Below are 11804 nucleotides of genomic sequence, written 5' to 3'. Positions count from 1 at the left end.
CTCATAAAAATTTATGAACTTAGATGAGCCCAATGCCATATTAGAGCTGAGCGAAATTTTATGAGGAATACAAGAATATTGTATTTATGTGTGTAGTATCACTGGTGTTGTCATTAGGAATAACAAATTCAAAGCTTTTATGCTATTTGGGATTTCGACTTCACTTTGTGATGTTTACACTAAGGTAATATTCAAATCGAAAGATATATTACTTTTTTCATAAATACTATTTAATCACTTGGAGAAAATTTTAAATTTGAATAAGTGGGAGATTATTATAAATTGTTCAAATTAAAAAGAAAAAAAAATTTCTTTTCAAAAGATTTATTTGAAAATGTGTTTTCTTTTATAGTTATTTTGGTAGTAATTTTTCAAAAGTTGTGTCTTTTGAGAAAATATCTATAAATAGATATTTGAGGGTAAATTATTATAAAATCTTTTTCATATTCTTCTTCTTTACTCTCTAAGTGATTGAATTAGATATTCTCTAATTCCTTTTTGAAGATTCTTTATTGTTTGCTCAATACAGATCTTCTGAAGGCTTGTCATATCCACTAAAACTATTTGCATCAAACCCATAGCAATCTTATTGAGAAGATGGTGCAAATATCATTTTTAGGAAAGTGTTTATACATGTTTCAAGCCTAAATATATTTCCTATAGTATTCTTGATCTTATGTTTATTATTTGTTTCTATAGTGTTTTTATACTATTCTTTATCGTATTTTTCCAACACTTGCACTAGCCAACGGACCAGGTGCCGATAAGCATCCTGGGGCTCCGCCGTCGCTAGCCTGTGCGCTCTCCATCGATTATTGGTAGTGGTAGTAGCGAAGACCGTCGAGAAGTGAGCAAGCAAAAATCGAGGGTGCAAGTATTTATGCTCATCTATTAAGGCACCGTTCGAAGGGCACGCAAATTAACGCTGATATTAATAAATGATAAGAAATATTACTCAAATTTATAAAAAAAGGGTGGTGAATATATATTTTTCTTAAGGATGATATTTGTTAAAATAAAAAACATGCCTCGGATTTATGTTTTTTTTAAAACGGACCAAATATTTTTTGTCCTCTTTAACCATCGTTTATGTAGGTTTTCTTTTAAATTTATTATAAAATATAATCGATCAGTCGATACGACGATAAGGAGACACAATAACCAATCAATCATTCAAATCTTATGATTGATATGATCAATTAATACGAGAATGTACAACGAATATCGTATCATGACTTAGATTAAAATGTCACGTGTCCCTCTCCAACCATAAATGATCCTAGATGTAATTTTTTTGAGGTTACTAATAAAAGGGGTCCGTAAGTACACTCTCGAGGAGTTTATTTGTAGCATTGATCGATTAGTCTAAACTCAAAAACTAATTTGATCGTTTGAGAGATATTTGTTGGGAATGCCCCTCAGTTTTTATAGGTTTAGCATATTGCGAATTGTGACTTGGAATGGATCTTAGTTGGATTTGAATCATCATCTTAGCTTCGATAATCCGAATATATACTAACATATTGGATCATGTCTCAAGAAATTTTTTTAAGACCTTCCAAGCTAAATCATCAAGTTTCGAATGAACTAAACGAGTAGAACGAATAGAACAAACCAAACGAGTCAAACGAGCCGAATGAATTGATCAAACTGGAAGGTTTGAGTGCCCGTGATGAGTGCCCTCTTGCTAAACTTACCAACATCGATCCTCCTAAGGCAGATTTAGCTTGGGCCTTTGATAGAACCTGCTCCTCTCACTTGTCAATTACCCAATCCTCTACTCTTTTATCAACTATTTTACGATTCTATGAGCAACCCATCACCACTTTGCTCATCCTCCAATATCATTAGCTAAAATCGTAATTATACTTGTAGAAATCTCCTATAACCCAAGAGTAAGAGGGATGAAAGGAACCATCGATTGAGCTCCTTCGAGATGTATGAGTTGAGCTCTTCAAAATGGATCAATGGCTACGATCTACTTGGCGAGCTCCCCCTTCTCCTTTTCATCAAACTTGACTTCATCTTCTTTTGTAAGAGGGGTGAAGTACTTGCGATCATTGATTGGTTTCATGAGGATGACCTCTCTTATTGTCTTGCTATTAAGGACCTCCGTTAGCGTGAGATTGGAGTAGGGCAACGAAAGAGAGTTGGGTTAAATCTTTCTCAAACCCTTTTGACGTCTTGTACTTGGCCACTCACCCGATATCATATTCGGGTTATTGAGTCTCTTCGACTCGGAGTTACTTGGAAAGCAGCTCCTCAACCACCATTTGTAGCGGAGCCTTCTCAACACCGAGGGCGATAATTTCTGTGTCCAACTTTAGCAACATATAGTTGAAGCAGCGTCGGTTAGCCCTCACTTCAGCTATCAATTGCTTTGTGTCATCGAGTCGACTCACCAGCTTTGTCGACTTATATCGCTTCACCATCAACTCCCTCTCTAAGGTTTTTTGGACTTGAAATTTCACGAGCTTGTCGGAGGGAATCCAAATACATCAACCAAGCAAAACATTTTCATATATTTCTATATTGGATGAAGATATTCGAACCAATTGTTTTTTATATAGATAATTTAATTATATTTTTATGTAATAATAACTATTAATTTCATACTATATATATATATATATATATACAATTTTCGGACCTTATTTTATCTCAAAAACTAAGATGAAATAATAGATACTTGGAGGACTAATTCACATATTTGTCGAATATATCAGTGAAGATTGGATATATGCCGGTCGAAAAAGAAGCGCCTCCTGGGTGGGAGTCCAGGGAAAGGGATCCGGCGAGGGCCTCGGCCGAAGAAGCTCCGTCCGGGTTGGAGCCCAGGGAAGGCGATCCCACCAGCGGGCGGGGCGAAGAAGCTCCTCCTGCGTGGGAGACGAGGAAAGGGGATAAGATGAGTGGCCCGGCCGAAGAAGAAGTTCCTCCAGGTTGGGAGAGGAGGGTAGGGGATCCGACGACCAGCTCCGCCGAAGAAGCTCCTCCTGGGTGGGAGACGAGGGAGAGGGGTTCGATGAGCAGCCCGGCCGAAGATGTTCCTCCTGGATGGGAGAGGAGGAAAAGGGATACGAGAAGCAGCCCGGCTGAAGAAGCTCCTCCTGCGTGGGAGGCGAAGGAGAGGGATCCGACGAGCAGTCCGTCCGAAGAAGTTCCTCCGGGATGGGAGACAAGGGAAAGGGATCAGAGTAGCTGCCTGGCCGAAGATGTTCCTCCTGGGTGGGAGACGAGGAAAAGGGATCCGACAAGCAGCCCGGCCGAAGATGTTCCTCCTGGTTGGGAGAGGAGGGAAGGGGACCCGACGAGCAGCCCGGCCAAAGAAGATGTTCCTCCTGGTTGGGAGAGGAGGGAGGTGGATTTGACGAGCGGCCCTGCCGACGAAGATGTTCCTCCTGGTTGGGAGAGGAGGGAAGGGGATTCGACGAGCGGCCCGGCCGACGAAGATGTTCCTCCTGGTTGGGAGAGGAGGGAAGGGGATTCGACGAGCGGCCCGGCCGAAGGAGATGTTCCTCCTGGTTGGGAGAGGAGGGAAGGGGCAATGACGAGTGGCCCGGCCGAAGAAGCTCCTCAAGGGTGGGAGAGAAGGGGAAGGGACCTGACGAACGGCCCGGATGAAGAAGTTCCGCCCGCGTGGGAACCTTCAGCTCCGCTGCAATCACAACCTCCTGCACTCCTTTCACCAGCTCAAACTACAGGTTGGGTTTTCCCTTCTGCTCCAAACGAATCGAATAATGTCCTAAATTTATATGACTCAAACTTCATTTTTTTTAATGCTTTTGGGATTCGAGTAACACAAATTAGCATCATCTCTTTGAGCGGAGGAGGTGAGTCTGTTAATGATCTGCAGGCACTGTCTTTCATAATTGTAACATCGGTGCAACATCATATGGAAAAAGAAAAATAATATTTTTATCTCTTTTTTCGTGTCTCCATGCCCTAAATTCTATTAGTTCCTTTTTGTTGGTCTACAACAAAAAATTATCATGATAGAAAGGTTGGATGAGTTACTAGGGTTTGAACTCTATCTATAGATAATCTATGCTAAAGTGATGCTTTAGCTTCAATTTTTGTGAGGGTTGGAATGCCAGTTTGTGACCACAGTGGTAACGATCAATTTTATATTTTCAATGTGGATGTTTGTAATAATAACACAGAAGTTCAATGACAGATTGCATAATGCTATGTAAATATCTAGGAGGTAGGAACTGTAAAATGCATTGGTTATTGTGATGGTGAATATCTGCTTTGGAAGTGAAGATACATCACTGGATCACCTACAAAAAGTACAGTATAAGATTCCACAGAGGATCTGAAAATGGTGGTGCTATTGATCAATGTGGACTCTAAAGGGCGAAGTGCCAGATACATAAATAGTATAGAGCTTACTGGTTTAGATATTTTATTCTACATAATTGGTTTAGAGCTTAATTGTCGAGATACTTTATTCTCTAATAAATTTTTTTGATATGTATATATACATATATATAAACTAGTTAATTGGAAATTGCTTTGCTTCATTAAATATTGACACAAAAATTGACAATATAAGGTACATGATGATGAACATGATGTCATAAATGGGGGACCAATGTAGTAACCAAGGATGGTCTTTTCGCTCAGATCAAACGGGTCGTAAGTATTGGTCCAGGTGTGAATTGGTATGCGGACCGTCCCTTTTATGGGTGGTTTGCTTTGACCCATTAAAACGAGTTCTCTCCAACATGTTTATTCGAACATGAGTCCTCTTCGTCCAAACGTGCTCACAAGCCCTCTTTTCTCGAACATTCTATTGCAAGCCCTCTTAACCTGAACATGAGTGCATCTAGCCTCACGCTATCGGTGTCATTGCTTGTCACCCACCACTTGCCGTGTGCTATCGACCGATGGTTACAGTTCCTCCTCTTCCTCCCTCCTCTCCCTCCACCGCCTCCTTCTTCCTCCTCCCTCCTCTTCCTTTCTCTTCCTCCTCCCTCCTTTTTCTTCCTCCTCTTTCTCCTTCCTCCTTCTCTGTCTTTATCGTCCCTTTCTCTTCTCCTTTTTCTTCCTTTTCAAAACACCGGTATGGACCAGTGTGTATGACCAAATCATTGGAATTGGTCCGGTACCCAAAATGATGATTGATGGTAGCAACTATTGATTCTTATTCACTATCAAAAGTTTTGGAACTAAATGATATCACAACTTCAATCCTGCCATCAACTAATAAGATGCTAATTTAATTAAACAAGTAATTGAAAACATTAACTTAGATATTTAAGGCATTGAGGATTGTGATGGAGACAGTGCTGTATGAAAATATGATGATCAACTAGGATAATGTTGATAGCCGTAAACTTGGTTGGTGATATTAGTTGAAGAACTAGAGTAGATGTTAAGGAAAAAGAAAAAGGGATATAGATGTCTAGTACTGGTCCTGCAAGCTAATTGTTACTTCTTACCAAAACCTTTGGACCTTACCACGTATTGGTTATTTGAAGGAAAATTTATTAGAGATTTGTCACAAAGTTGCAAAATTTTTGTGCCATTAATGAACCTAGATAATATAATAACATAAAGAATGTTTTGCAAAATTTTTACTTTCACTAATTCATGTTCTCTTAACTTTGTAGATGCTGAGTAGTAATCAGGTACATTGAGTTTTCATGTGAATATATTAAACATGAAAGCTTTTTTCTGTATTTGATTTATTAATAACTCTAATTTGACAGAGTTTGGCTCGATCAAACATGAATGACTAACCAAACACAGCAATTTATATTCCCCCATTGTAATTGCTGTGTTTGGTTAATCATTCATTCGATGACTTGTTGATAGAATTTACTAGGCTGAAAGCATATGGGTTCAGATCTAGTTAGAATCATCTGTTGCTTTGACTATGAGCCTCTTTTATTTACTATAATTAGCACATTCATACAATGAACCAGTGATTACACAATATGATAATTTTCTCTTGGTAATAATTTAATTTTTATTCCCAACCTGCATTTCCTTGATTTTCAGTTTCTAATGTTTCAAATTTTAAATCAGAAATGGGTCAGATGGTCTGTGGTGGTTGTCGCCAACTGCTGTCTTATCCTCGGAATGCAAGTTACGTCCAGTGTGCTTCCTGTCAGACAGTTAATCTTGTACTTGAAGGTAAATGCTTCAATTTTGTCCTTTAGTCTGCATATGCAAATTATTTTTTGCCGACTGCCTTAATTTATCTTTTTTTTGCTTATTTGTGTGCAACAAATGTAGTCTCATTCTTAAATGTCAATCCCAATTCAAAAATTGTAGGAAAATGAAATCTTTGACTTTCATTTCTAAAGCTTCTGTCGTCTGAGTATAGGTGCTGTATCATTCCCTTTCAGCATAAATTTATGTCAATCAACTTTTGTTTCTTTCCACAATAATCATTCTTCTTTGGACATTTTTCAATATGGCAAGCTGTTGAACCTTCTCTTTTTATGTTCGACAAGAGGCTATTTCTTTCAATTACAAATGTTATTTTTTAATGTTCAGTGCTGGGTTTTAAAATTCGAATGATACCGCTTGTATTGGGCGGTACGTACTAGTCCGCCAGCAGACCAACACGCGGACCACCTACTATCGGTCGGTGACGGTTGATTTTGACTATCGCTATCCGTTACAGGGTGGTATTAGTCGAGGGAGAAGAAAAGGGAGAACTTAGAGATCTGATGTCGCTCTCCCTTGACGATCCTAATCCGTTGCTGCCCTCCCTCGCCGGATGTTGCAGATGAGATGTCGCCTCCTTCTCGTCTAAGGTTATGAGGCCTCGTGTCATTGGCGACTTCTCCTCATCCACGTCGGGAGAAGAAGCCTCGACGACATCGCTGAGGCTTTGCGGGGAGAAGAAATCAGGGACATTGTCCTTTTTTATTTTTAAACTTTATATATATATATATATGTATATATATATATATGTATATATATGTATATATATGTATATATATGTATATATATGTATATATATGTATATATATATATATTTATGTATGTATGTATGTATATATATATATATATATATATATATATATATATATATATATATATATATATATACCGTACCGTACCATACCGAGTTGAGCTCGATACTTCGATATGGTACGAAATTACGAATCTTGATTCAGTGTGCAGATATATATCAAAATTGCTCTATTGAGATTTACCTATTGACCCATGATGGCAGTCCTTTGCTTGAGAGCCTGATCACATTTGTGGTCATGAGTTTTCATGTATTATTCAACATATTGTGGTTCACAGAAGTTCGCCTTTTTCTATTCTTGCCAAATAATTTTATTTCCTCCTCTAATTCCTCATCTTGCTGATCATCTTGCATAAGGGCACCAATGGTATTTTATTGCAGATTATTTTGATGACATTTCTTATTAACGCCGGTTATTAATAGAAATTGTGTTGTAGCTCATCAGGTTGGCAATGTGAAATGCGGGAGATGTTCTGTTCTATTGATGTACCCATACGGAGCTCCATCTGTGAGATGTTCTTCATGCTGCTTCATTACTAAAATTGGAGTAAGTAAACACTTGATTTATACAGCTGTTTATTGCTTTTATGAAAACATACTGCTCAGCGTACCATTTCCATTCGGCTCTATTTTTATGTCTGCTTTTATAATTATAGTCATAAGCAGAAGGAAAGAAAGAATGGGAAAGGACTTCTGGCTTAACCAAGACTTTTCTTTGCACTATGGCCTTTGACTTCTTTCTTTTATTTTGATTGAACTGTTGATAACTCAACGTGGAAGTTCATTCGATGAACAACATTAGATATCTCAATCGGTTGAGGTGTTGTCCCATACCAGTGGAAAGTCTATCAATTGATCTGGCTTAGCCAGAACATAGATCTGATTTTGACTTCTTTCTTTCATTTTGATAGAATTGTTGATAACTCAACATGGAAGTTCATTCGATGAACAACATTTAGATTTTAGATGTCTCATTCAGTTGAGCTGTTGTCCCATATTAGCAACAAATCTCAGTCTGGTCTCCTGCTTGTGTTTAGTTAATTAAACTCCCTTGATAGACGAACAAAGGAAATTGCTAACCCTGATATACGTTCTGTGCTCAAGCACCATGGACATAGCTACCCCTGTGACCAGTGTTCATAGGCTAAGCCTGTGATGCAAACTTTTCTCCCCTTTTGGTAAATAGTGGTGAGACATTGACTCTTTCCTTGATTCTGATTTACTTTTTGTGACGGAGCATGATGCTTCCAGTAAGCTGAACATGAAGACACACATACACATGTAAAACATTGATGTCAACTCAAGGGAGTTGTGAGCTGGAGTTTTCATATAACTATAAGTTATGAGGGAATTCCACTCTCGTTACTCATTGCTTATGAAAATGAAATTTGATATTGGTCATTCATTTGATTTTTGCCTTTTTCATGTAATTATCTCTTAATCCTGAACAATATTCACATATAGAAAATTTATGGAATAGTGGTCTAGATCAATGATTGTTGTACCACCCAAATTGGTATGAAGTGGGCAGTATGGACTGGGCCGGGCATGGACCGGTATGTGGACCACCCCTGTTTTGGCCGCTGCTTCGTGACATTTCCGCCATGTTTCTTCTTCTTCCTAGGGACACTCCCTCCTCTTTTCCTCTTCTACTCCGCTGCCTCTGTTTTCTTCTTCTTCTTCTTCCTCCATCACTTTCTCTTCTTCCTTCTTCCTCTGCTTCCTCCTTTCTTTCTTTTCCCTTCTCATTCTTATTATTTTTCTTCCTCTCCAAAACATCGATACGTACTGGTGTTCTAACACATGGTACATCGGTGTGAACCGGTATACCGGTCCAACTAGATCATCGAAACAGGTCCAACACCCAAAACGACAAACCTTGGTCTAGATTATTTATTTTCTAAATACTTCTATCATTGTATGGTCTGAGCTCAATTTTGATATTTGTTCACAGGAAATCTAAGGATGAAAGGATTGTTCAACAACTACTTGAGTTTTGTAGATGTTTTTCGTCTACATATTGATTGTGATATAAAATCGTGTGACTGAACACTCCTGGTTACCGCTCATTTTGTGATTTATAGGAATGCAGGTGGTTATCTGATGATGACAAGTCCTATGCTCCTACTTCTGTTTTGTGTTACGCCTTCAATTCAGTAGTGAAGTAACTAAACTTAGTTATGGGAGAATCGAGTTTCATGGCTATCTTCATCTGGTACTAGATCTTCAGTGGGGCACAACACAAGATATCACTGTTTCCAGGTCTATACAGAGAAATATCTTGTTGGCTGGCTATAAAACCATTTTAGCACCACATTTCACTTTCTCTAGTCTGCACTTCTTACATGCAATTTGGTTATAGTGCAATAGTTTAAGACCAGCTTTGTTTTTCGTTAGGCCGTTTAAAGCAAATAGAGCTACAACAGAATAAAGATTTGGAAATGGAAAACTTTCTTGATTCTCCTTATGATCCAGTTAACATCATGCATAATTGCTGCTTGTAATTTATGTTGTTATTGCCTGCTTAGAACCTGAACTGGGCGCACAAAGAGACACTCAACATTAACTAGAGAAACTTCTCTTATGTTTACAAGCATCATAGAACATTTTACATTGATTACATTACGGGCATGATTCTTGTTTTCATGGCTCTCTGGTAGTACACCAGCATCAAATTTCTTTACTCGAAACCAATGTCTGATGCTTTCGTTCATCATCTTCTGCAGGAGCATAATGTTCGGCCCCCACTCTCTGTGCAGCAAGGCCAACCACCCACCGGAAATCCTGTATGTTAAAACAATCTCCTGCGCATACCTCTTGATCCTAATCAGAATCAGTATACTTCATGTGATACAGTTAATTATTTATTTGGAAAGCTATTAACATACATGTCTATTAAGTGAGATCTCTGTATTATTGTCGTTATAATGACGTGATTATGTAACCTGAGACAAATGTCTGCCAGTTTTTTGGAATAAATTGGTGCATGTAACTGTAGGTAAACCAATTGTGAACCTAAACTTAGGATTGCTCAAATAATATTTTATTGATATGCAAAAGTCTGGGGTTCATTCTCACATGCTTCTTGATCACGACAGAAGATAGCAATTTGACGATGCTAGATGTTGATTTCAGGTAAGTATGAAAAAAGAACAAAGATGTGATGGGGATAAAAAGAGGAATAACCTTTGTATAGGAACAAATACTAGAAGACCAAAATACGCAGCGGAATAAAATGGAAACACAATCAAACAGAACACCAAGATATACGTGGAAAACTCCTTCAATGTGAAGGGTAAAAACCACGGGGCAAACTAGAGATAATCCATTATGAGAATAATGAATATACAAATCTCAATCTCTTGCCCAAAACCCTAGCAACAACCACAAGAGAATAACTGGGATACAAGGATCACGTCACTGCCCACAATATCTAAAACCTCCCCAAGTAATCACAGCAAGAGTCTACTGTAGATTTGATCTAACCTGAGATGAGAACACTGCTAGATGATTGTGAACAGTCTCTCTGCTCCTTCTTCTCTTTGGAATCTCGTGGCCTCAAATCTCGTGGCCTCAAAGATCTACTTCGTTGCTGCCTTTTTATAGCCTTAATCTGCCTCTAAAACGCAACGCAGTCACCACACCTCCCTAATCTTAATTAGGGTTAGGTTAAGAGAGGGTGTGGGCTGTGGGCTGATAAAGCCCACATGGACTGAATATGGGCCATCAGCCCAACAGATTTCAGATAAGTATGAAAAAAGAACAAAGATGTGGGAAATCATGAAAGGGTTACGGGTACTGTTGATCCACAGCCACTAACTCCCTCCCGTGGTTTGCACCGCATGAGAGGATGATCATGAGTACGTAGCGACACAGGCCACCACGAGCGTGCGCTGATGCTACCGCTTACTCATCGCCGGCCACTCCATCTTTCCCTGCGCACCAGCGCGACTCGTCCACAAGATGGATTGCCAACAGCAGAAGCCAACTCGGCCGGAAGAAGGAGCACGGCATAAATTCCACTCGTCGCCACATCTAACCGAGTCCAACCTGCGCCGGAGAAGGCAGACTTCTTCTCTCACATCACCGTCATCGGATCGCCTCGTCACTCCCACCACCATGAAGGGTTCGGGCGCCGTGACGATCGCGTCCACGGTGATCACCGCTGCCGCATCGTACTCGACCGCCGTGTCCGGTTCCTCCCTCCCCGACCCCCCGAAACAGCAATCGGCAGACCAGGTAATTTGCACGCGAGTCATGGTTCCCTACGAATCTTACGAAGCCTAGTCTCGCTTCTTGGTCGCGCAGGAAGAGCAGCGGCGGCGGTCATCGGAAGACAGATTCGCTCCCAGGTTCGATGGGTTGCGGTTCGTAGAGACTCTCATCACCGCACATCGATGATCCATGACGACGACTGACGCAACCATCTACCCTATTCCTACATCATTTCATGGATGTAATGCTCGCAGTGATTCGTATCATTAGTTTGACATAATTGTATTTCTCTTTTTTTATGTACGGAACTGATTGCTGTTTCTTTTTTTTTTTAATACCGGAAAAATACTTTTAATTTTTTTTTATTTTTGTCTCATTCTTATGTCCCAAAAAAAAAAAAATCTACATTAACTTTTACCCCAAAAAACACGACTGAAGAAGTGATTCATATCATTGTCTTATTATTTCTAGTGTAAGATGCCATCGCTACCGCTATTGATACATCCTTGTTCCTCCACCGCTATCGCTATCGCTATCGATACATCCTTCGTTGTTCCTCCACCACACCAACATATCATGTGTCGATACACTGATA

General features: G+C 39.4%; 1 protein-coding gene across 1 annotated transcript; it reads left to right on the top strand.

The window, feature by feature from the left end:
* The first annotated feature begins 2740 nt into the window (after positions 1-2740).
* LOC135679777 (extensin-like) lies at positions 2741-11574 on the top strand. Its single transcript, XM_065193761.1, has 4 exons — positions 2741-3704; positions 6037-6144; positions 7432-7541; positions 9721-11574. Exons 1-4 carry the CDS (start codon positions 2741-2743, stop codon positions 9787-9789), a joined length of 1251 nt encoding a protein of 416 aa, XP_065049833.1. The 3' UTR covers positions 9790-11574.
* Positions 11575-11804: the final 230 nt, after the last annotated feature.

Source organism: Musa acuminata, chromosome BXJ1-7 (assembly GCF_036884655.1).
Source record: "Musa acuminata AAA Group cultivar baxijiao chromosome BXJ1-7, Cavendish_Baxijiao_AAA, whole genome shotgun sequence".
In the NCBI taxonomy this organism is placed as follows: Eukaryota; Viridiplantae; Streptophyta; class Magnoliopsida; order Zingiberales; family Musaceae; genus Musa; species Musa acuminata.
Note: the sequence above shows the minus strand (reverse complement) of the source record. Positions and strands in the feature narration are given on the sequence as shown.